Source organism: Fragaria vesca, linkage group LG3 (assembly GCF_000184155.1).
Source record: "Fragaria vesca subsp. vesca linkage group LG3, FraVesHawaii_1.0, whole genome shotgun sequence".
Taxonomy (NCBI): domain Eukaryota; kingdom Viridiplantae; phylum Streptophyta; class Magnoliopsida; order Rosales; family Rosaceae; genus Fragaria; species Fragaria vesca.
Genome location: NC_020493.1, coordinates 16730537 through 16757474, shown reverse-complemented (window position 1 = coordinate 16757474; position 26938 = coordinate 16730537). Strand labels below are relative to the sequence as shown.

At 37.4% G+C, this 26938-nt stretch overlaps 2 protein-coding genes across 2 annotated transcripts; one reads left to right on the top strand and one right to left on the bottom strand.

Moving 5' to 3' along the window:
• Nucleotides 1–847: 847 nt before the first annotated feature.
• LOC101299277 (PAP-specific phosphatase HAL2-like) lies at nucleotides 848–5048 on the bottom strand. Its single transcript, XM_004294466.1, has 4 exons — nucleotides 4657–5048; nucleotides 2886–3573; nucleotides 1966–2318; nucleotides 848–1278 (listed from the first exon to the last, which is right to left on the bottom strand). The coding sequence occupies exons 1-3, from the start codon at nucleotides 4808–4810 to the stop codon at nucleotides 2015–2017; spliced, it is 1146 nt and encodes a 381-aa protein (XP_004294514.1). The 5' UTR covers nucleotides 4811–5048; the 3' UTR covers nucleotides 848–1278; nucleotides 1966–2014.
• Nucleotides 5049–20883: 15835 nt separating this feature from the next.
• Nucleotides 20884–21465, top strand: LOC101314545. Its single transcript, XM_004294517.1, has one exon. The coding sequence runs from the start codon at nucleotides 20884–20886 to the stop codon at nucleotides 21088–21090; it is 207 nt and encodes a 68-aa protein (XP_004294565.1). The 3' UTR covers nucleotides 21091–21465.
• The last annotated feature ends 5473 nt before the right edge of the window (nucleotides 21466–26938 follow it).

Here is a 26938-nt window from a genome sequence, read left to right as displayed (position 1 = left end):
CTCTCTCTCTCTCTCTCTCTCTCTCTCTCTCTCTCTCTCTCTCTCTCTCTCTCTCTCTCTCTCTCTCTCTAAGCTATGTCAGGAGACGATTTGCACGTGTATCTCATAGTAGGCGGAGTAGCTTTTCTGATATGTTGCTTATCGCTCGCATGTAACTACAACTGGAGTGGAAGGGGACTTAACTCTCAACCACCGCAAACGGAAGGAGATTCACCCGTCTAACAACGTAACGATGCTGTTCTCGGAGGACAAACAAGGGAACCCTAATGAGACTCGATTTACATCTTCAAGAGTTGAACCTTGTTAATTTCGTTTTAGAATTTTTCTTATAGCTAATAAATTTAGATACTTTCGGTAAGAATAATAAGAAATATATTGTCTTAGTTCTTGGTTTTGATTTATGGAAGTCATTTTTGATCAATCTATGTAATAGTCATTAATCTCTTGGTTTTGAGTTTCTATCAACTAAGAATGCATTAAAATTGAAAACCCTCTTCCACCAAAGTCTGATGATCTCTCTCCCTCTCAATGACAAAAAACGGAAAGGGCAAAATACTCCAAAAAATAAAAAAAATAAAAAAAATAAACTAGAGAACAAAATTCTACAAGTTTGATGGAGAAAGGGGGACTCTAACCTCCCAAAAAACTATTGTTTCCATTGAAAGAGGGTGTCGTTCAAACATGTTCTACGGAAAGCAAACTTCACTGCTGGTGAAATTGCGGTCACTAGCTTAGCCTACAACACATTTGAATCACAAGTCCCCCTGCGGGTACAACCGTCTGGCTACGCTGTGTACTTGGTTTCAGTAGTTGCAAGATATAATGGGTAAAAGACCTAAAACTTCTCTGCTTGTCATATATGGTGAGAGCAATCCCATATTTAGGCCTAACTAGTAAAGGCCATTAGCCACATAATTACACAGCCGAAGAAGATGAACTCAAACTGTGCTGTCATAAGTATAAGACCATAGAACATAGAACGTCATTACTCAGACCACCTCTTCAAGCCATCAACTCCATATCCCTCGGCAATTTCAGTTGCAAAATTTTAGTTTCTTGATTCCACTGATATATATCCAGAAGCATTACAATGGTGTCTTTTTTCTTGAATTAGTTGGGCACATTTCCTAACCTTACACTTCTCCTGTAAACTTGACTCCCGCGTTAGCGTGTTTTCTTGGACAAACATACCAGACTCCTCATGATATCTCCAAGCACTACCAAATTGAAAAATGCAGGTAAGCACCGTCTAGGATCCTCCTCAGCAATTCATTTGTCCTGAAATATCATAGACATGTTTTCATTGGTCTTTCAATAAAGGATGCATACAAGCCAGCAGATCAATGAGCATGTGTGTGCGTCCGTGTGTGTGCAACCAAGTATACCACGTTCGACCTTAAGCAGATTTTTTTAGACACAAATCCAAATTCATCCTTAACTTTTGAAGTTACATCAAAATCTTGTTCAGTATCCAGCAATTGCACTTCTGAGTTTCAGTGTTTACACATGCTTATTGAAGTCCTTGTCAGACAGCATTTCAACTGTTTCCGAGACAAAATGTTATTAAGAAAGAGGGTGTTGAACTATTTCAAAGATGATAACGATATGAAAAATGAAGTTATTTGACAAGATTCCACCAAAATAACTTAGATATAAACAAAACATGAGTTCTGACTTACGAGTTTTAAGAAACTCTAGCTACAATTTGTAAGGATTGTGAAAAGAGATTTTAACATAATTTAGTTTGCAATAGTTTATTTTTCTGTTTCCATCCACGAACCAAAGGCAGTAGATAACAATAGTGATATAATTGAAGTAAAAGCTCTTGATCAACTGAAAGTGAAAACTCACACACATCAAGTCATAGAGGAGTCTAGGACAACTAGCTCACTCATAAAGCCATTGATTCAGTTATATATAACTAATTAAACTTCTGATGTAAAAAGCTATGCCAGATAAATTTACCTCACCAAATATACCACCACAACAATCTATCGGTATGGTACAGATAGCCTCATAAACTAGAAGAGTCCCAGCTGGCATAAACGGCATCAACTATTTTCTCATGCAGTGCGGCCCCAGAACAAACAATAATTCCTCTATCAAGGCCTTCTAAGTACGGTCCTTTTGAAAAGTCCAGGGGCCTTCCTCCAGCATCAGTTACCATACCCCCAGCCTCTTCTACAATGACAACACCTGCAGCATGATCCCATATCTTCTCCTTGTACCCTGTCCTTGCAAACTTCATAAACAGCTCAGCATCTCCCCGAGCTATGGCTGCATATTTCACCATGCTATAGACACGCATGGGCTTCTTTCTACCATCTCATATGAAACAAAAGTACCAAGTTAGAACACCAGTAAAGTAGATGCCAAATTTTCCCAGACAAGTGAAAATGGCAAACAAGGTGGAGTTTAAGATTCATATTATATTGCAACCAAAGAAACGACAAGAAATGCAATCATTAAATATCAGATAAAAATCACAAGAGGGAAGTAATGCAAGGCTGTTTTGAGTAGTCTCAATTTGTTTTAGATAGTATAGTGATACTAATAGAAATTATATACTAAAAGAAATCACATTACAAGGAAATTGCCTGAAAGAAGAACAGGGTGATAATGACCAATTTCAAACTACAGGAAAGGACACACGCTGTCAAGATTCTGTTCTTTTCTTGTATCTAGAAAGAAATAACTCAAACTAGAAAAATAAACTTTTACACCTTTTGTATGATATAGTAGATAGGTTCACAACAAAAAGTGATCCTACTAATTAGTAACTTATGTCCCAATTCACTTCTAATAAATGTTCTTTACAAAGTCTTGATTCATTTTAGTCTGAAAAACATCCACATGTACAGAAACTTATATGTAAACAAATTTACCTTAGCCCTACGCTGTGAGCAAGCCCTTCTGTGAAGGAGTGGTTTGAATTTGCTCTCTCCACAGGTTCACAACTAGTAGCCAGTGCTGGGTCATCGATGGAAGAAACCCGAATAAGTTTAGCAGAATTTGGCCATTCAAACTTCTTATCTCCATGGATGTGTGGCTGCATCCACGCGTGCCCACTGTCTTTTCTCGCATACATCACACAACCTCTTTCCCATATATCAGGAGAAGGTGGAGAAGACTTTGACATGGCTTCATGGTACTGATAATGATAATTGAGCAGTTCTTTTTTCATTGGGTAATTAGGGCACCCTAGTACCCCAATAACAACTTTTCCATCCTCAATCAAGGCTAGAGCCACAGCATATTGATCCCCACGCACAAACCCTAATGTGCCATCAACAGGATCAAGTACCCAATGTCTTCCTTTGGGGCCTCCTACCGAGTTGCATCGGCTGATAGCCTCAAGAATTTGAGATGTCGTAAGGGCTTCTGATGGACTTTTAAGACCATACTTAGGTGCTCCAGCTAAGCATTCATTCACAGTATTCACAACAGCTTGCAGCAAACCTACTGAGTCAGCCTCAGAGAGAGCCTGTACATCTTCTTCAGCAATAATGGATACATTTTGATTCCCAAAGAATTCAGATAGTATCCAGCTAACAGTTGCTTGGACACTCCAATCTGTTAATGCACAATTCCAATGTGATTGTTCAAATACATAGTAAATATGACCAGGGGTTCAGGTTCAGAAAGCTACTTCTTTTCAAAATATAACATCAAAAGTGCATTATACTCGTCTAGAAATAAAATCTATCCTTGAGCATTTGTAAACTTATTAATTCTCTTAGTTTGAGCACATGCTAGGACTATCATCCAGGCCTTTTAGAATTGATGGGAAACTTAGCTATTGCTGCACGATTTTATACTTCAAGAATTCTAAGTAATCAGGAAAGAAAAGAGTTCACGCCTTCTTCTAACAATGGAACAACAAGCATTTATACTTTAAAGAAAATACAAAGCCACAAGATAGCATGTCCAAGCAACCAAATTTGGGTTTCCACTTAATGCTCTTCAAGATACTGCCTGCATATTTCTTTTAAATGCAAATCTCAATGAACATTTTTTCATGCTTAATGAACAAATTTATGATCAACATGTTATATATTAACCCGCAAAATCATTTCCTAAGGATCACATACTTTCAAACTCTTTCTCAACAATGGTCACCTACTACTCAATTCCTCTATTACAGAGAACATGACTGTAAGATTCTAGTTGCAGCCTAAGAAAAAAACTACTCCATACTGTGGGAGGAAAACCTGCAATTAAAATGCACCTAAAGAACTTTAACTTGCTGTCTTTCTTACAAAACAAAATTTTGTGTTGTTCACATCCCATTGATTCATTGAGCTACCATGTTGCACAAAACAACAGATATGAGCATCACAACCCTGAATCGCCTCAAATAACATCGACTGATCCTTAAATCGTATTAATCTAACCTTAAAAGCCACTACATTGCATAAGTGCGCCACGAATAATCAAAGTCCAAACAGAAATATTCGTAAGACCCATAACTCATAAACAAGTTCAGCTTTCTTTCACTTCAGTTAGAGTGCACAATAAAATCACTATATAGTATTCTTCGAAACGTTTTCCAGAGCACTTTCATATCAATCTTTCAATTTCAAAGACCAAAAACTACATTCAGAACACACCACAATCAAGAACAAAGATTCAATTCAAAACATCCAAAGTACAAACCTGCAATGGTTACAGGGGAATCGTCGTCCTTGGACTTAACCTGGTCGGTGCTAGCTGAAACCAAACCCTCTTGAACTCTCTGACACAGAGCACAAGCCATGTGCACCGCTCTAACCGCCACGTCCAACTCCTTAGCGTACTTGTCGTCCTCCATCCTCTAATCTCAGCAACTCCAGAATAAAACCCAGAATGTAAAAACCAAACCAGAGTTGCAAGACAAAAGAGATGCCCAGCTGGGGATTCGTGCAAATGAAGGTTCCTACATTCTGGGGTCGTTGATTGCTGGCGATTATTGTGATGCCATACAATGGCATTCAGGGAATCAGAGGTGCATTAGTTTTATGCGGTTTCAAATTTTGGGCTTTTTTTGTTGTTTTTGTTTTGGGGGTTGGTGTCAGTCGCCAAACAAAGCGAAGAAAAGCGCTTGGAATTGATCTGTGTCTCAAAGTTTCAGACTTTTGAGTTCCGTTCCAATTTGGTTTCTTCAGAGGACCACAGGTGTCTCTGTCACAAACTCCCTTTCTCTTTAAAGTTGGAGTCTTTGGTGGGAGTTTGTGGAGAATTGTGGGTGATAGCTTCTTGTGCCTACATGGGCTCATCTCCTAGCCACATGTGATTTTGGTGTATGAACCCATGGACGTCTCAACATATTGCTACCATGTGACACGGTGAATATCTTCTGATGCTTTCAGATGTGGATTTTCTTGGACCCCGACATTCAGACATGCATCTGGATTTTAGTTTCCTATTGATTATGCTATATGTAACTGGAAATTGGATTCCGATTCAAATTTGATTATGCTATTCTCTATCAAATTTGATTCAAATAAGAGATGGAAGCCAAATGTCAGTCAGTGTATATCAATCCCAGTAGCAATATGAGTCTATGATTGTGAATGGATCAGCTGTGAAGCTACCAAGCTGAATCAGTCAATTATGGATGAAGATCAAGGTGAAACTATTAGAAAAGAAAAATACCATGTTGTTTGATGAAGAGTGGAAGAACACATGAAACTTTGTGATTTTCAACAAAGCAAGTCGTGTCCAAACGCAAGAGTAGCTGAGGTATGAGAGTTTCCATGTCTGAGAGTGTGTTTATATATGTACATTTCTCTGTTTAGAGCTTCGCGAATAAACAGTTGGAATATATTCACCAACATTTCAGCTGTTTATGTGCTATGTTTGTTGATAGAAAGTTGTTCAGAGTCAATTAGTTAACCGTGGACTCAGTTTAAGAAACACTTCTAAATGTATAAGTCGATTATAGCGAAGTACCAAGATGGAATAGATTAGTTCGTGACAAGTCCTGAAAATTGTAGATTTACCTTCTAGAATAACTTGTACAAGTGTGATTCATGTACCAAATAATCTGAAGCAGAATTGCAGCAGGCCATAGAGTTTATTTCCATGAGTTGAGATTGTTGTTGTCTTGTTGATGCACCGAAAGCTGTTGCAGTATATTTGAGTGAAGATGTGAATTGAATGTACATGATAATTTGATGGATGAGACTAAAGGTTTGTACGTAGCTGTGTTAATCTATGTTGCACGGACACAGACAAGGCGACACGATATAGTAAAATTCAAAAACTGAGTTTCCAACACGGCTTGGATACGGCAAATAGAATAATATATTTATATATTTTTAATACATAAAAATATACTAAAATATTAAATAAGTTCATTACATTACCAAAATCATGTTTTAAATTCAATTTTTTTCTTTCTTTTTTGTCTAAATTTAATCCGTTGCATAACATATTAAATAACATTAAGAGAATACAATGTAAGTTCCGATGTAGGTTAGTAAAAAACTAAGGCATACTAACTTAATAAGATAACAACCTACTAACACCTAATAAATAAGTAAAATTTACTAATCATTCCTATAATCTATACTTAACTTTTTTTTAAAATTAAATATATATATATATATATATATATATTAAAAATTGATGAAGTGGCGTGTCGGTCAACGTGTCCGGACGTATTGGAAAAGTCAACATTTTCCGACACGTGTCAGGCCGTGTCGGAGATGTGTCGCCGTGTCGGACACTCCGACACTCACTCTAGGGGTGTGAAGTGTCCGTGCAACATATCTGTTAATTCACTGATTCCTACTCTAGCAACAAAAGTATCGTTAGTTCGCCACCAAAAGTTGGAAGAAATTGCTGCAACGGCTTTCGGAGTACCTTGAGAATCACTGCTGTTCTGCAAACATGAGATGCCTGAAACAAGAGCTGCACTCCATGTATTTAATTTTTGTCACATAAGTCTTAAGCATATTTATTTGATCTTTTCTAAGTAACTGGTGAATATGTTTGCTTTCCGTACTGGGACTCGCTCATAGGTTTAGTAAGATAGAAGAGGATAGGTAATAAGCTCTGATATCAGAAGTACCTAAAAGTTTCTTCATATATGATCTTCAGGGTGAACATTTCACCGTAAGTTTCCGTACTGGGACTTGCTCCAGATGACTACATATCAGATGCACAATTGGTAATCGATCAGAGACATAGTTTGTTACATGGTAAGCAATGCTTCCAAACTGGAGTTTGGTGGGCATTTTCATGGTCAATGTATGTCGCAAACACCTACCAATATTTCAAGAGTTTGTGCTCATCTATGCAGTACTGTATTAGTTTCAAGGAATTCTATTTTGGGCTTATTAGCCATCTATAGCGAAGACGTGTGGCATTTGCATGAAGAACATCAATACACAAACCTGTGAGCAACAAGTCTGTAGCAAGATTATTTCTGCGCAGGTCAGCGGTTCCTTCTAAGAGCATACTAACATCTAATTATGAACCACACAAGATACTCAGATACTGCAATTTCAGTGGAATAGGGAAGGTGTCCAACTTATTCTTAATTCTCTTCGACACAATTTGGAGTTTAGTTTGGCAAGAGGAATTCCAGTAAAGCTTGAAGGACTGAAGGAATTCATTATAGTGATATTACTCGGTTATCAAGTCCATTTGATCTCTCAATTAGGTGTGAAAAATATTTGACAGGCACCATGTTCCCATACCTTATGAGAGAATGAGATGTCAAATTCGAGGGGATAAAATAAAGCAGCTCAACATTGTGCAACTCACATAGCCATGCGCTGAGCAGGTACAGATTGAAGTATTCTTTCGCTTTTTACTAAAGAATAATGTGTGCGGTGCTCGAAGTGGCATAGGCTTATTTCTATAAGGGCGCACCTCTACGGGTTCCCCTCAAAATTTAGTTTTGAAATTATGCTGTCAAGAATCAAAAGCCTGCAATTCGATCATGAACCTCATGAAGAGTATAACATTTCGATGTATATTCATGTCATGCCTGTAATGAGATCGAGAGTCCATATAATGCTTAATCTTCAAAAAAATAATCTAGATAAATCCCACGAAATTGTAGGTAATAAAGCCGGCACAGCTATGAAACTTCTCTTCTTTCTTTTCTTTTTTTTTTTTTTGGAAAGACGTAGTGCTTTCTTTAACCAAAATTGAACAACATTATTCATTCAATTGAACAACAGCCCACGTCGAATAATAGAGAAGGCTGAGTCGGTGTTGCATCTATAAAAACCGAAGTGATCGACCCTCAAAGTAGAGCATCTATGCGCATGGAGCAATGATGCAGCTAGTGAGGTTTTAACCGAGGCGCGTCTATTGCTGGTTGAGAACTATTTCTCAACCACCCTCCTGGGTCTAGTGCCCTTGAGAATTTCTGGAAGGGCTCCCTTTGGGTAAAGCCCTATAATTATTAGTTAAATTTTTTTTCATTTATCGATTAGTGCAACATTAATTTCAAATTACAACCAAACTTAAAACTATATAATAGTGATTGCTCTAAGTTTAGTGATTGTAGTAAAAACAGCTTCTCGCCTTAACGTCTTCTTACGCATGTAGATTTTAAGGCTACACTGTAAGCTGCAATTCTGCAATATTAAAGTGCAAATACATTAGTTTGTCAATCTGTTTATATATCTGTATGAAGTCCAAATTGTGTTGACTTACATTTGCTCTTTATCATAAAATTGGTACTCATTTCATGTAAGTGGGCATTAGAACATGGTATATGACGTGTTTTGATGTTTGTATCTGAAATACATGCAGGGTAAAGCAACCAGATCATCATCACCACATAGAACTTGGGGAGAGGATGAAGCTGATGAGCCGCACGTAGTGCTGGTTATTCCAGATCTCCTATCCATGATGCGATGGGGTTGGTCTGCTGTTTCTGCCTAATAATAAGGGGTTATATATGCGATGCGTGATGAAAATGTGCTCAAGTTTTGGAGCTGTTCATGCTTTGTGTTATCAAAATGCATGAGTTTACAGAATGTATCAGGTACTTTGTATTAATTGGAAATAATACTTAAACAAAGAAGATCTTGTAATACCCCTATGAAATTGATGGATTACTCGGACTGTGTACAAAATTGTGATATAACAATAGAACAAGCACACGCAACAAAACATATGGAAGATATACTTAAGAGAGCTAACTTTGGAAGAGAAAGAAGAGGAACGTGCCATAGTGATAGTGTGGAAATATGTGCTCGGGTTTTCGAATATTGTAGAGCTTTTGGAGTAGCTGGTGCTATTGAAAGCCATGGAAGCCCCATGACACTGAGCTATCCCAACTCTTAAGTTTGATCCTAGCCGTCTACCCTTGAGGTTCCTATTTCAAGAAGATGCATCCGTATACTAACCGATTCCTAAGGACAAAGGGGAGGGTGATAATTCTGGAACTGTTATTCAAGAAGATGAGTTCAAGAAGAGATAACCGATGTGAGATTGATGAATGATGATAGACATGGTGATGATGTCCCATACTAACAGTCTAACACTGGCAATGAGAGGACTTAATGGAATGTCGATATGTTCTCGGGGAAGCTGGCTTTAGCCGACAGACGGTCAGGCCTATTAATGCAGTCCAATATGTTATGCAGGCTTCTCCATAATGGTTGAAAACTGGTAGGATTTGTAGTCCTGAATTTCATGTTTTATATATTGTATCCTTCAAGTTATGCTTGCTGGTTCTCTTTGTAGTTATTGTGTGGACAATAATACAATTTCTGCTGATATCTTTCAATGCCATTTCTATGGAAAGTGAATTATTAAGTGAGAGATACCTGTGAAGTTTTTCTGGTAGTTAATTTCAAAGTAGCCTTATACTTGGGCTATCAACAAGCTCAAGGAATTACCTCAGCTGAGTTACAGCAATCATATCTTGGATCAATATTTTTTTTTCCATGTGTGTAATATATATAAAACTCAGTTACATAATTACATGAACATGTACTTGATGTGTAATTATTACATTAATAATATCTACCATTTCTTACCTGCCTGAAAGGGGTGAGTGTAGTCTGGTTCACTGAGAGCAGGAGAGAAATGTCTTGGTTAAAATCACGGAGTTGTATAGATTGAAGCATTCCGGTCTTTGTTAAAATCACGGAGCCATGCGTTGAGCACATAGCGAACTATTCTTCGCCTTTTACTAAAGAATACCGTGTGCGCGGCGCTTTAAGTGGCATACGCCTATTTTTGGAAGGTTGCACCTCTGTGGGTGCCCCTCAGAATCTAGTCTAATACTTGAGAATAAACCCCTCAAACCCAAAAAGAACTGAAGCATTGATCCCCACAAACCCAGATAACGAATTAAAAGAAAGAAGTGCAACTATTTATATTGATCTGATACTATCTTTTGGCATCTGATTTAGGAGCTCGTTCGCTTCAAGACTACTTCTGTTTTAATAACAAAGTTAATCTTAAATGTGAGTCAAGAGAGGATGATTTTGGGTCTTCTTCACAATGTTAGGCCTTTGCTGTTAATCTCAGGCTTTTACCCTTCACAGGAGTTCACGGTGTGTAAATCGGTACTTTAATTCATGTTATGTGCTCTCTGATATATATAATTGATTTGTGTAGCTGTTCATATATTTGTGTGTGCGCCGTTATGAAATGATGGAGATAAAAGCTAGTGAAAACAAGATAGGTAATTTGAAAGAAGGTATATACCACCATTGCCATTCTTTGAAAAGAAAATGTGGATAAACTGGAATATAATGCAGGCAGCTCATGAACCAATATAGCATTACTAAATGAACAAGGGGAATTACTATTTATTGAAATGGGAGAACAAATGATGTTGAAGCAAAATCTTGGAGGGTATCATGAGGTTTTTCACTTTTTTGTATAGATAGACGAGGAGGTTTTTTGTATAGATAGATAAGAACAATGTGCCTCTTCATTTTGGCTTGTATGTTTTGCAGTGTTTATCAGAAATTACGATTATGAGTTGTAGGGTCTTTGTTATGTTTTAGATCCTTGACTGATAGTTTATTGAACTTGGATAGCGTTTAACCAAATGCCAATTTGTGAACTAAAATGTTTATCAAGTTTGGATTGTCTCTCAGAGTTGAGCTAGTCATAATATGGAAGCTGGTACAACATCTTTCAGAAACCTTAAGCTATGCTTTACTTTCTCAGTCCTTAGCAGAAACATCAGCATACCGTTCCCTTTTAACTTTCTGCATGTTATTATCATTCACGCACCTCCCTATCTGTTCTGCATCAAAATTTTACTTACAATTTGATTTCCTTCATTTTTATTTTAAATGGACATGTACCAATTCTAAAGCTAAACCAAATGAGATTGACCGGTTTGTCATCTGGCCAGAGATATGCATTTGAATATTGGCTCAGCTAACTCATATAGTTTCGCTATTGGTCACATCACTTTTCATAGGTCTGTAAAAATAAAAGGAAGACCAAGAACAGAAGACCAATAGTCTTAGTCTCTTAGATGAGGATATGGTTATCCAAGGATCAATCAAAGTTATCAACTGCTCAAGTGACAAGAAACTAAAATGTATGTGCATCAGCTTCCAGGCTCTTTCTTTCATAGGAAAGGCAGCTGCTGTACAAAATTGGAGCACAACAGAAGGACTAATCCTAAGTGAAAAGCATCTAACAAGAGGCTTGTGGGGTCTATGAACAAGCAGGTAGATAAATTTATCCAGCATGAATTCCACTACTATCGGTAAGGGACAATGAACAATGGCCTCATGACTATACTAGATGATTGTCCAGACAACTATATGCAACAAAATGGATTAGATACTGTTGTTGCGGAAAAATTCGGGTAGAAAATTTCCTCACTAACCACTTTTGACTGGAGCAAGAATGAAAGCTTTTTCGATAATGGATGTAAAAATGGGTCGATAATTTAATGGTGACGGTATATCTAGAATCTCGAAATGGGTATATTATGGGTTTCACTACCAGGACAAGCACTTTAGCCGACGAAAAAATTTTCGTCGGCCTGTTAGCTTAATTCGTCGGCTAAGATCTTAGCCGACGAGCCATCGTCGGCTAAGATTTCGTCGGGAAAAGGTCGTCTGTGATGACTTTAGTCGACGAAAAAAAAATTTCGTCGGCTATAGTCCCACAGTTTAGCCGACGAAAAACACGTTCGTCGGTTTTTTTCCCAGACTTTAGCCGACGAAACAATTAAGATATTCGTCGGCTAAAGTCTAGTTAATAAAAATTTTTTTCCCAGACTATGGCCGACGAAATATAATATGCTTCGTCGGCTAAACCTTATAACAAAATTTAAAAAAATAACTATAGCCGACGAAATATAGTCTGTTTCGTCGGCTAAACCTTATAAAAATTTTTAAAAAATAACTATAGTCGACGAAATATAGTCTGTTTCGTCGGCTAAACCTTATAAAAAAAATTAAAAAATAACTATAGCCGACGAATTATGGCATAATTCGTCGGACTAAACCTTATAAAAAAATTAAAATACTATAGCCGACGAATATAGTATTTAAATATCGTCGGCTAAAGTTGCTGGGTTTTGAAAAAAAAAACTGCAGAAACTTTCGGCCACCTCCAATCACGACCAAAATTTGACAGAATCTTCCTCTCAACATTTCGAACAACTTTCTAGAAGAAGTCGAAGCTCAATTCTAAGCCTAAACAGGTCAATCGACTAAAAATATAAAAATCCCCAATTTTAAACCCTAAAAATATCAAATCTTCGATTCTCTTCACACACACCGAATCGAGCTACCAAATTCTAGGGGAATGCAGTACTAATCAAACTCAACTTATCCATATATAGAACTCACCAAATGGTGACCTGAGGAAGAAGAAATTCGATCGACACCGAATCCGAACCGGCGGAGTTTTGGAGCTCGATTTATCTCTCACGGCGACGCCACTCGATGCACCACCTATCCAGCAATGAAGTAGAGACGACGGCGAAGCTTTTGGGACAAGTGTGGCGGTCTCCGGTGGCTTGACGGCGGAGCTAGGCCGAGAAGAAAATTTGGCAGGCGAAATAGACTTCTTACCATTTACCTTCGGTAATATAAAGAACTTTAGCCGACGAAATTCTTTATTTTCGTCGGCTAAATTCTTTTGAAAATTTTGGTTGACCGCCAAAAAATTTTGGTTGAAAATTTTGAAAATTTTTCGACTTTAGCCGACGACTTTTCATATATTTTCGTCGGCTAAAGTCCTTTGAAAATTTTCCTCCAAATTTGGTTTACCGCCCAAAAATTTTCGACCTTAGCCGACGACTTTTTTAATATCTCGTCGGCTAAAGTCTATAAATTCACGAAAACGCTCATATCTCCCTCTATATTACGTAGTTTGGTCAAACATTCCACACGAAAAACTTTCACGTAGATGAGACGCAACCGCCTATATAAAAATTTTGAGACATTTGCCTTCCGACGATAGAGCTCCCCATAGGGAATAATAACGGTAAATAGTAGACACGTTGTGATTCCGATGACTAAAATTTACAAACCAAAATTCGACAGTCCGATATGATCATTATGACGAAAGATGTCTATGGTAAAAAATTCAACTGGATTCGATAACGTTAAGGGCTCGATCGAAACGGTCAACTCTAATCGGAAATAAGAAAACTGCATTTTGATGCCCTAAACGGACTCGGATGGCTAAAAAGGCCCATACATCATGGCATTAGCGATGAGTTTGACTAGTAGGGCCGTTACGCTTCCGGAAAGGTATCACAATAGTCAATCGGACACCAAAAACCAAATCTGCGGCATAGTGAATAATAAGGGTAAATTGCATTGACCGCAACTATCGGCACCGAGACTTTACCAGAATACCGTAATTTTTCAACTGTAGACGTATTTCACCATTCTGGTCATATCTTATTTCACGACTTTTTTGCGTTTGAAGGTTCTACGTATAGTTTTTTTTTCCCAGATGAGTTGTTGTCCAGATCTGCAAATATAAGGCACTTTAGCCGATGAAATTATATTTTTCGTCGGCTAAACTTTTAAAAATTTCGTCGGCTAAAGTTCACAGACTATAGCCGACGAAACAAATTATTCAGACGACGAAATTTTAATTTTGTCGGCTAAAGTTGACCATAGCCGACGAAAATTTTTAATTAGCCGACGAAGGGAAATTTCGTCGGCTAAAGTCCACTTTAGCCGACGAAAAAATAATTCGTCGGCCTGGTTTTTTTATTTTCGTCGGCTAAAGTCTTTCTTCTGGTAGTGTTTGTGTGATTGATTTTGCTAGGACTCCTCCCCCCTTCAGGATCCTACTCATGTTGTATTTATAGTCATGACTCCTAGCTCACTTTATGTTGTGCGCTTTACTCGCTAGTTAAGCGCGAGTGGATCCATGACTCCATATTACGGACATCATGGGAAACTTCGTTCCCCAATTTTTCCTGTTGACTAGCTCTATTTCACTTCGTCCTCGACTCGTTCCCTCCGTGTCTCCATCTCACGCGACTTGATTTGATTGACACCCTATCCAGCCCAAACCTGACTTGACTACTACGTGATCCACCACTACATGATTTACCTTCAACGTGGCCAACTTCCACTAAGCCACGTCCATTCAACATTACTCCATAACCTCCTTCGCCGCCACGTTCTGCCTTAAGGCTTTTCTTTAAGTCTTGTTTAGTCTCTCCCGTCTTGACTTGGTCAGCGCGTATTGCGAGCCAATTCACCCGTAACCTTATTCAACTGCTACCTATTTCGTTATGCTCATGGCCTATGGAAGTTTCCATATACTTACAACCTAATTTGGCCGCCACACAATTCACTCACGACCCAATCCATTCGTGGTCGGGTTGAGACCCAAACCTTTTTGAGGCCATACCAAATTTGACCGTGGCCCAATTTGACCATAACGTGATTCGACCATGTCGTGACTTATCCACCATGTGATTTATTTCCTCATGGTCACGTTTTAATCAGCCCCCTCCCTCTTCATCACGTTCTCCCTTGATGCTTTCTGGTACTCTTAACTGTGATTTGAATATTAGTCTTATTTGACGTCTTATGTCTTAGCTTGGTCACAATGTACCTCAACCCAATTCTTCCGTAACCTAATTCAACCGCTACCCATCTTATTATGCTCACGGCCCACGATCGTGACTGATTTATTCGTGTACAATTTGTCTTACTAACTTATATTCAAAACCCTACACTGAAAATATATTTGCCCCCACAGTACACGATAACTCAATTTGTTGTGGTCTGATTTGGGCCAGGACTACATTCTGACCGTGACATGATTCATCGTGAAGCAAATACACCTTTAACATAGCTAATTTGTCATGAAAAAATACCTAAAAACCCGTGTTGAAAATATTTGCACCCACAATGCCCTTTTTTTTCTTTCTTCATGAGTTTTGAATGGAGAAAGAAAAAATAACTATTGGTAAACTCATGAAGAAAGAAAAAATAACTATCGGTCGCATATTGACATTTAAAAATTGTAGCATCCGAAATATCTTGCAAGAAAGTCTTCCATGACAACATATATAAATGATCCGTTTACTGCTTATTCCGTGAAAGATGAACGTCTGGTGACAAGACATGTTTAACATCTGGTGACAGATATGTTTAACGTCCGGTGATAGATATGTTAAACATATGCTGTCACCCGTTAAACATATCCCGTCACCGGACGTTAAACATATCTGTCACCTATCAAACCCACTTGAAGTTTTATCCTAAACGTTAGAAATTGGATTCTTAGAGCAACTCCAACAATAAGTACTAGTTTGGCGCACCCTATCAAACCCACTTGAAGTTTTATCCTAAACCCTAGAAATTGGATAACTTCAACAATAAGTGCTATTTGAAGGTGCTATTCTCATTCTAGCACTCCTGTGGGCTTGTGGCACTATTCATATTTCATTAATTTTTTATCTCCAACAATAAGGTGTTATATGGATGTGTTATTCTGACTATCCTAACAATGAAATATTGTATCATATGAGGTGTGTGCCTGTGGAGCCCACATGGGGTCTTGGAAAAGTCATGAATATAAGACTTGAGATGACATTTGAGGCTATATTCTAAAGACCAGCATCTAGTCTTTTTTGTTGTTGGAAATAACTTTTTCTATTTCAGGGGCTGGTTACTGTTGGAGTTGCCCTTATAGATTTGCCAAGGTACAAAATAAAAATGGTTATGTTTATTTCTTTAAGGTACAAAACCCTATCCAAGGCACTAAATAATAGTTGCTCCGTTAATTTCTTTGGGGTTCCATAATGTGTGCTACTGAAACTATGTTTTTATAGCCTACCTTTTAATTCTGCAAGGTTGTATTGATAATTATCTTCTTTAGATCCTCCCTATATATATACACACACACACAGATTTTCTCAGGTGCGAATGTCCGCATTTATTCTTATGGTACAGATTTCCATTTTACACTTACTTTTCAATCGAATTTTCACATCTCCACTGTCTAGTCTTTAGATACTAATGTATAGATAATCTCTGCAAAATTTCAGCAAATTTGGTTATCATTAAGGCACTCAAACTCGATTAAACCAATGGATGAACATAATTTTGTCGAACTTGAACCGTTTATGTTTATAACAGAAAAACGCAGTTTTGAGTGCCTTAATGATAACCAAATTGACTGAAATTTTTCAAAGATGATCTATACATTAATATCTAAACACTAGACGGTGGAGATGTGAAAATTCGATTGAAAAGTGAGTATAAAGTGGAAATCCGCACTGTAAGAATAAATGCGGACTTCCGCAGCTGAGAAGCTCTATATATATATATACACTTTTTTAAGATTGCCTTCCATTTTTTAATTGACACATCAATTGACCACAAAAAAAAAATTGAGCGTTCTTATACAAAACTAGTGTCAAACCATGAAAAAAATTGAGAATTCTTATACAAGACTAGTGTCAAACCATGAAAATAAGTGAGTGTAGTTTGAGAATATAACGTCTTTTGATCCTAAAAAAAAAAAGGAAAAGTGAGTGTAGTTTGAGAATAAAACGCCTTTTGACCTTAAAAAAAAAGAAGTAACGCGTTCGTCTAAAGTAACTTATAATATTCTCTTTGCGTTTACAAGAGAGAAAAAGTCATGTGTGAATATGACCATACAATATTGGGTGAAGTAATAGAGTGCGCTTAGCTATCTCTCATTACACATTCAGGATGCGTTCACTAACAGGGAAATGGAATGAATCCTGAAGGAATCATTCACATTCTCCTCTCAATGTATTTACTTACAACAAGAGGGAATCAATTTTGTGTGGGCCCTATGACCAAATTTGGAATCATTCACCTATTTTCATTCCTTAGAGCATGTGGAGCAATGGACTAATTTGTTGGGTTGGATGAAAAAATGGATCAAAAACAACATCCACGGGTAAAGAATTAGTCAGGGTTAGAGTCCCACGTAGTTGGGTTAGCACATGGGTTAATCCTTACCTCATGTATTGGTTTGGGCAATTGAGATGCAGGGCCACTTCTTTTTCTACAAAAAGAGAGACATCCACTTGTTTCAACTAAAAAACATTTTTATAAACTGTTAAATAGTATTTGGCCTTGACATTGAACCCGTTGTTGTATTGTCGAACCAAGGGCTAAAGATTGATTTCGATGAATAGTATATTAACCCGGGTTGAAAATTGGCCTAACCCATTCAAAATGGGTGCATTTGCTCTTAGGGGGAGTTGGTATTGAAATCCATTCATGGGTGAATCAACTCTTTTTCAAAACTAATCTCCTAGTTCTATGAAAACTCTAAACTACCAAAGACAAAAGTTCTATGACATTTCTACGTGCTAAAAGGGTTTTTTGGTAAACAAATTCATTTCTATTCTAATTCCTTATCTCTCCTATTTATTCCCAATTCCATTCAAGTTTAGTAAACGCCCCGCCCTCTCAACCTTTCGTTTTTAGTTTCCTGCAGTTTCCCCCTTCTTTTGGTGCTAGCGTGGCAACTTACGAGGTGCAGTTGCTCATCCCCTCACTCACGTACCATAGTCCTGCTATCATTGACAGTGCTCATTCGTAAGCTTAACCAGTACTCCCCGACAACATTCAATTTGGTTAACATTTCAGGGGCTGCAAATCGGTGTACCGGAATAATAAGGACCACGAACTAAAAAGACACAATATGACAATAAACCATTATTCACTAATTTATTCTGCCTAGACTGCCTGGTACAAATTTAATTGCAATTCTTCTGCCTTTCATGTGCTGCCGACTAATATGCTATATTGCCCTCATTATCGTATTCCATCTAATCCCGATCCCTAAGGAGAAATATCAAACTCCATAATCTTTAATGCTCCCAGATCTTAATCCATCCACTTATCTCGATCGAATTAGTATAGATGGCGAAATGTGCATAGTTCTTTCGGCAAAAGTAGTGGCTGTGTTTTGAGGGTTAAGGGAAACAGATTAGACAGACTCTGATCGAGTTGGGTGACAGATATACGTCAATTTCTTGTCCGAGGAAGTGTTGAAATAGAACTTGTTTAGTCCCTGGAAAATTAATTGAGAGGGTTCACACATTCACCGTGTGATTGGATCGATATGACTACGAAGGTAAAGCTAGAAAAGTAGTCACAAGATGGCAGCAGCATCCTGTCATTGTTCATATAGCCATCCATAGTAGTCCACCGACAGAAGACATGCATGTTGGGTAATTAACTAGGGTTTCACACTAACTTAGTGAATCTGTATAAGTTTTGTCACCTTATTTGGTCTTTTAGGAAAAATGGCACTCTGTTCTGTGATGTCCTAAAACTTTGGTGCTTAGAGCGGCTTATGTGCACTAGCTTAGCCGCCCTGCGCTGCTGCTGGAGTCTCCGATCTAGCTATAATCACGGTGCATGGTGGAGGTAGAATTTGGAGTTTCGAGAAGCTCCTCGCGCTGTTTTGGCTATCTTACAGGACGCTCGCAGCATTAGCTTGCGGGATTGCTCCTCTAGCGATCGACCATCTTCACGGTTTCATCAACTGGAGTATATATGGGAAAGAACCACACAGCCTAATGTGTATAGGCAGAAGTTTGATATATAGGAGTTATTTTTAGGGTGCAGTAGTCTGTATTCACATAAAAAAATCAATTGATAACGAATGAAGTTACCTAAACCCTTATACACCCGCAGTCCGCAGATAATATCTTATTTTCCAGATGTGAGATTCATATCTCAACATATATTTATGTTTAAAACTCGAATCAGCTCTGGATCACTTGCCATACTTTGGCTTTACTGTGCGGCTGAGGATCCAGGTAGAGGTAGCTGCGCGCTAACCTGCTATAGCTTGAGCGTGAGATTTTGAGAGAAGTACTCTTTGCACGTAGGTACGTCCACACCACTGCAGTTAGTATTCCTTGGTCAGATAACTGACAAGTGACAAGAACGTAGTATTCCTTAACTCATAAGTCTACATGACATTATGATGTGGGGATGAAACAGAAGACAAAGTTGCTTGAGAATGAATGCATCTATATAAGACTTCACATATTCTTTGCTGAGTCATGCCATGCATGTTTTGCTTTTGTTGAATCTCATTACTCGAGCAATTCCTTAGTTCATAAGTCATATTTTTCATATACTCGACCAAATATTACTAGCCATTTTCACGCTTGGTTACCCAGTTGAACACCCCATTTTAACCATATGATTCCAAAAACAAAGGAGAAAAAGGCTCGACTTGACTTGTGGCATGGATTAAAACCCTCGAGATTGAGCTAAGCTACATGTACAGTTAGGCTCGAAGTAAAGTTTAGGCCGTTTAGCTGAAAGAAATGTCAATACAATTGTGCTTGTTGGCATGGGAATAGGTAACATGTCACATTCATCTTTGATGGACTTAATAACGAAAGAGTCTTTAGGCTAGCTAGTACATGCTTAATTTCTACCGAAGACTTATCATCGTCTTATGTACAACTACGAACAACCTTTTTGTTTGAAACGTAATTGCATAAACTTGGAAAGTTGTAATTGTATTCTATCTAGACCAAGTTTAGATATAAACTTGAGCCTCGTACCTAATTGCCTAAACCAAATTTGAGTTGTTTACTTGTATGAACTAAATCTAGAGACAAATACATATCAAATTTGAATCTTATACATCAAAGTTATATAACTAACAATCACATGTGGTTGAGTTGGTAAGAGCATCGGTGTGAAACTCTCATACCTATGTTTAAATCCCGTCAACGCTGATAGGAGTTAAATCTCAATTTATTCTTATTGACTAGAGAGGAAGAAAACGGTCTAACATAATCTCCCGACACAGATTAGTCTCTAAACCTAGTAAACTTTTGAGGAAACCGTGTGATGTCAATAAAAAAATAGTTATACAACTCCTAATTAACTTTTTGAATATATGATCACATACTTTTCAGTTTATTGAGATGTTTCCTACTCTATTAGAGATAAATCACATAAACAACATGAGTCGCATCTCATGGTCCTCATGCTCAAAAACAGAAAGAGCAGAAAAAAGGAAAAAAAAACTTGAAAATAAAAATCTTTTGACGCTCATAATAACTGTGAGCTACAGTACTACTAGTTTAAGGGAAAACAGAGTACTGTCTTTTCTGGTTTGCCAGCGGATGAAAGGACGACCCTGAATAAATTGAGCAGCATAAGTACAATTTTACAGCTGAAGCTTTTTACTTCCTCCTGCAAAAACTATAACTATCACAATTACAACCCCAACTGCCACCTACGTGGTAGCCATCCAACACAAAACCATCATGATTGCTAATTAGGTCTAGGATCGCAATTACATGACTCCAGCTACAATTTGAACTGTGTATATATACATCTGTAAGCCAAAAACATGCTGTTTTGTATAGACCCAGTTTATTACCAGCTGCACACATAAATATCGCAGCTGAAAACAAGCAGAAGGGTTTTTCTCTCTGCTTGTGAAATGGTTTGCTTTTGCTTTCTGGTAGACCAGAGGAGGAAGGTGTGGCGGAGCAAGCCGGTGGCGGGGTCGTGTTCGCGGTGCGGGCGTGGAGCAAGTGTGGCCGATATTAGAACTTCCACGAGGTTTTGTTACGTTCCGTTCTACTGGAAATCCTGGAAAGCTGTTATGTGTACTTTCTGTGGAGCTATTCTTAGATCTTACAGATAAATTCTTCCTGTTCTTATAAATACATATAGCTAGCTCTGTGTTTTTATTTCTAAACACCTTTCTGTATTATGTCTGAGTTCATGATGGACTGCTTCTGACTTCCTGAGGTTGAGAACTTGAGATGATCAAACAGGGTTTCGATACTTGCAGTTTATTTTCCTTTTAAGATTTCATTTTCCCAAATTTTGGTGAGAAGAAAGGCACTGTAGTCCCGTCAATGGATGCTATTAATTAAGATTGGAAGAAACTTTTCTTTTGCACAAGCTACCATTCCAAACTCTGTTTTTTTATAACTGTAATTTGGAGATGCATGTTTTCTGAAAACAAATTATGTAAACAGGGAAGCCGAAGCCCCGAGACCCTTCAACCTTAATTAGTACCACACAATTAAGAACTCAAGAGGAGGGGCAAAGTAGTACAATTGTACAAAGTAAAGGTGCTTATCATTTATCTGTTGGATATTTTTAATATTGTCCCCTCACCTAGGAATAATGTTTCTTTTTCGGCATAAACAGTAAAATGTGTTCTCGAAAAAAAAAAAAACACACTTTGCCGAAAAAAAAGAAGAGAGAATAACTTAGAAGCAAATGACCATTTAGGTGTTTACTCAACACATTTGATATGTTGTTTCTCCAAAAATGCATTCTACATCATGCTACATATATACTGACAACTTAACAAAAAAAAATGTCAATTTCCAAACCAGTATCAAAGCCTTTCATTATTCTGTTATGTAGTTATTTTAGCTTATCCATGACATTTCTCTTGACCCCCGCCAAATTATTTCATGGTCATATTTTGTTTTAGTTCTGTGAGCTGACATAAATTTTGTATAATTTTTTGGTAACGCATGACATAAATTATGTATAATAATGAAGTGAATTAGTAGTAACAGAAACTTGGGCCTAAAGTCATGGAACACGATCCATTTATGCCTTGGGCATGTTGGCTTTGCGCTTGGGGTCATATGGTTTCTCAGAGAGATTGAGTTGTTTTCCCTCCCAAATCTATACATCTTTTAGATACCCAACTTACTCTTATATGTTGTTGGATCATATTGATGGGTAGCTTAGAATCACCTTCAACTTATAGACTTCTAAGCAGATCGAAGTGCAATCCTAAATTATCTCATTTGTAACTCTGAGACATAACTAATTGGACTCAAACCTGCTACTAGAATCTGTCCATTTCAATCTGTTATAACAAGGTCATCATCATGTGACTTTTATGTCCGATCATATCAAAGAACTTGGAGTTTCTTGACAAGTGCTTGCTGCTGAAGCTCTTTAAACGGCCCTAAATTTAGCGGGATATCACTTCCGTCGATCTGGACTTTCTAATCGATTTCTGGTTTGGAGTCAACATCCACGACAATCCTTATGAGTCCCTAGCATTTACGAAGATAGTTCATCTATCCTATAAATTGATAGACAAAGATTGTGTACTCAATAGCTAGCATAGTATAGACCGCCATCAGTATCATGAAAACTCATGTCATAATAACTTGGTTAAGGAGAGTAGTTGAGCTCTAACTACTTCGAAATACAAAAGTATACGAGACATAAATCACCATCTCTAATTTTTTTTTATACAAAATATAAAAGTATATGAGACATTTGGTTGAAACTTTTGTAATAAATGTCTATATGTTGTAATTATGAAGTCTAAGCCAAATTTACGTGTTTTGAACAATTTTACTTATATTTGTGTAATTGTGTTGTTAAGTTTGTAAAATAAAAAAAATGAAGATGCCACGTGTCAGAATCCAAATAGGTAAATAAAAAGAAAAAAAATGTATTAGGTATTAGTGGGTATGTTAGCATGTCTCTAAATCTATTAACCCGATATTATACCATCAAATTAGAGAGCTTTACCTAATTAAAAAAATAAATAAATTAGAGAGATTTAGCAGCAGTCAATGGACAACTAACCAGCCATGTGCGTCCGTTAGGAAGAAGATGATCTTCATGAGCAATCGAATCATATCCGCCACGAAATTCACCTCTCTAAATATATTTGAAGTTGATAGAAGTGAATGATCTTGCAATCATCTATTCATCTTGATGTATTGAATGATCTTGAGAAGTTTCCAAGGATGTTCTTCCAATTTTATTAATGGCATCAATCACAAGTTTCGAATCACATTCGACCTGAATATTTAAATAACCTTGGTCCTTGGCTTTGATAAGATTATCTCTAAGAGTTGCAGCTTTGACGGTTAGAAGCGTTGCATTTCCAAGGCTTTTAGTTACAACCAGAAGAACCTTTACTTTAACAATCTCGAAACAGAAATACTTTGATCTGTAAGAACTCTCCTATGTACTGGTCTATCAAAATTGATTTTAATGTAATTGCTATGAGGCCTGTGGTAGGTGTGGTTTGACAAATGCCTTTCTTAATAGCAACATTTTTTAGCACAGCTTCCATTCATTCATTGAAATGAATAGCAGTATTTGCTACAACCTTAACAATGATAGGGACCTGAAATTTACACTTCTAATTTTACAATCCACACTCCCACTCTTCTCTTTTGGTAATTTAAATATTGTCTTTAATGACATGTGTTTTGTCTTTTTATGAAAACTTTACCCAAAAAAGAAAGGTGAGAGAGTGTGGATTGTAAAATAGGGAGCGTAAATTTCACCTCCCTAATGATATCCTTGAAAACAATATCATTTCCTGCTTTTTAAATTTGCCAGAAGTTACGTGCTTAGAAAAGTGTAATTGACTAGATTGGCATAAGTTAGATATCCATCTTTTTTTTTTTTGGTTATAAAAAGTTTAGGTGAAAACTTGGTTATGTTACACCACCATCGTCAGGGCAAACCTGCAACCTCAACCTTAAAGAACTGACAGTGGACACGTACCTGTCACATCAGCCTCCAGGTATGGATTTCCACATAAGAATTTACAGATTGCGAGTTACATATTCATCTTTAAGACACCGCAGAGTTATCATGTAATACTCTATAGTGCTATATAGCACAAGTTTATACAAAAAATTAGACTACAGATAAAGAACATAAAAATTGGAACTTGTGTGCTGCTTCATGCGAAGCTTTTACCTCCAATAACATAAGGAAGCCATACTGCTTCAAGTATATATACAAATAACAGTGTTGTCAAGATGAGTATCAGTCCCCAGAGTGCAATCTGAATACGATTAAGATGTTGAATTTATCCTGATCCGTCCTTATACGATTATTATATGCAATAGATCTCATAATAATTAACAACCAGAACTACTTCCTCCAAAGTTTTTTTTTTTGGCTAATTTTAGTTTACCACCATCAACTTTAGGTCGATCATTATGTTAGTCAATTTTCTTTCAATTTCATCAAAAACACCCCTTAACTTTTAATTTTCATCAGCCGTGTCCAAACATACGTTTTTCATCAAATTTCCCCGTTATGTAATGACTTGCATTAAGAAGAAAATCAAATTTGAAGTTGATGAGCCCACAAAAAAATGACAAAATAGACAAATTACATTCAATCCCACCAAAATCACTAAGATTAGGAGGTTGTGGGGTATGGAGATGTGTATCGATATGGGGGAAAAATAGTCAGAAATGTTTTTTTTTCTTCGGAATTTGACTTTTTTCTTGATGCCACGTTATCACTTGACGGAGGAATTAGATGAAGAACGGAGGTTTGGACACGACTGATGAAAATTGGGAATTGAGAGGTGTTTTTGATGAAATTGAAAGAAAAATGACTAACATGATGATCGACCTAAAATTGATTGGGGTAAACTGAAATTAATTTTTTTTCCTTAGATATGAAACAACACAAAGCAACTACTAAACATGGAGATTTCTATTGAAATAAACTTCTTCACCATACGTTCACATGTCTAAGTGTGGAATTGTTGTTGAATGAGCTCTTGATCAACTAGTTATCACTCGTTCAGTTGTGTTGATGGTAGCTGTGGTATTCCTAAATCATTTATTAGAGGCTTTTAAACCCTTATCAAGGATTAATAAAAACTCCAATATCCTTCATTGGTTCAGTTAGATTGATGCATATCTTAGCTAGAGAGTCCCGGGATACCTTAGTCTTAAGTTCTGAGTAGAAAGTGTGGGTTTTGGGAAACTAATCAATTTCCTCTTGTTGTTCTGAATGTTTTCAGTTTAATTTCTTTTTTTTCAGTTGTTGCGATGTTCGTAATTTTTTTTATATAAAATTAAGAAGAAAACGATGGGCAATTTGGAAATGGACAAGTCACAAGTGATGACAACACCCACGTTTCATTGCATGACAGCGGAGTTAATCATGTTCTGTAGTGTCTATGAGTTGCATGCACGATGCAATCAAATTCCAATGGAATTCTGGAAAATAAAGAAAAGGAAGAAGAAGACGACATTGACGAATTTCTCATCATCACGTGTGTCCGGAGCAATGGTGGGTTTGAGTTGACTGGCTTGGTCGTTGGTTTCATGTCTGTGTCATTTCCAGTTAAGAAACAAAACGAAAGCCTCAACTCTCAACGGCGAGAGACCCATCGCCTCCATTCACGGTCAGTCAGTGACCTTGTTGTCCCACTGTGGGTTCCATCTTCATCTCTACCGCCCAATATTAACGTACATTATGAATAGAGATGACAAAATATCAGAAAGAAAAAACCATGTGAAGTGCTAATAAGTTCGAGTCTCGAGTTTGTTTGTGGATTTCAAATTTCCTGACTCAGTCTTTTCGTTTACTTAGATAATTACAGTAGCTCAAACATGGTAAGGGAAAAGGTTTCAACAGACTGGATCTGCCTGGTACTATTTGGTCTAACGGTATAGTTTTTTTATAATAAGTGGAAGATTGTAATTTCGACTCACGAAGTTATAATATTTAAGTTGTTTACCTGATTAAAAACAAAAAAACAGATTGAATCTCTATAAACAAATATGGTAACGGAAAATAAATCATTTTAAGATATGAGAATTTGATGTTCCACACTTTTTTCATAATTGTGGAAAACTTGTTTCTATTTGAGTAAAACTATACGAGGCGAGAATTAGCTATTTACTCGCTTCTAAAAAAACGAAAAAAACACATGCATTTGAAATCAGCAAACCAAGTGATGTCTAACTTTTATATTTTGTTATACTCTACTGTCAAATTGTCTGTGAAATAATTTAAGTTCCTAGATATAGCTTCTCTACCACTCGGAGATAACCTATGACTCCCACATTCCACAAACAGAATAGATAGACACAAGATCTGTCTCAAAATGTTACCATGATAATCTTCTTGTCTATGTCATATGTCGTTTTCTCAAAAGACGACGTCTATGGAATAATAAGTTAAGCAAGCACCTATCCAATTACCAATAGGGAAGCAAACAAATAGAATATGCAAAAGTTTCTGTTACGACTATGCAAAAGGTGATAAGAACGTCGGAGATGGTGGCCATGTGCTGCAAATGCGGCTATGGTTATGAGTGTTTTATGACTTGTAGGCTACGAATAGAATATCATAACAACAAGAGCAAACAAACAAATCTAAATATAATTTTGCCGTCCCCTACAATACAATTAACCGATATATATATATATAGACACACACATGATGTGAAGCGGACGTCCGCACTCCGGCTTAAAGTGCGGACGTCGTCTGTTCTCCGTCGTCTCACGTCGACGACGGTCTCCTTCCCGGACGACAGCACAGGCTTCCAGGACGGCTTCTCTCCTTCCAGGACTGGCCGGCGACAAGTTTTCTGGCCAACCTTGATCAATCATGGTGTTTTCCGTCCAGAGCTTCAATCCGGCCGGAAAACTTGTCGCCGGCCAGTCCTAGAAGGAGAGAAACCGTCCTGGAAGCCTGTGCTGTCGTCCGGGAAGGAGAGAAGCCGTCGC

Excerpts from the sequence above, each read along its gene's own strand:
- LOC101299277 (XM_004294466.1), bottom strand. The coding sequence starts at position 4,810 with ATGGAGGACGACAAGTACGCTAAGGAGTTGGACGTGGCGGTTAGAGCG. Across the intron at positions 3,574-4,656 it reads TTCCCCTGTAACCATTGCAG|ATTGGAGTGTCCAAGCAACT; the intron begins GTTTGTACTTTG and ends GTGCATTAACAG. Across the intron at positions 2,319-2,885 it reads GCTCACAGCGTAGGGCTAAG|AAAGAAGCCCATGCGTGTCT; the intron begins GTAAATTTGTTT and ends ATGAGATGGTAG.
- LOC101314545 (XM_004294517.1), top strand. The coding sequence starts at position 20,884 with ATGGTTTGCTTTTGCTTTCTGGTAGACCAGAGGAGGAAGGTGTGGCGG.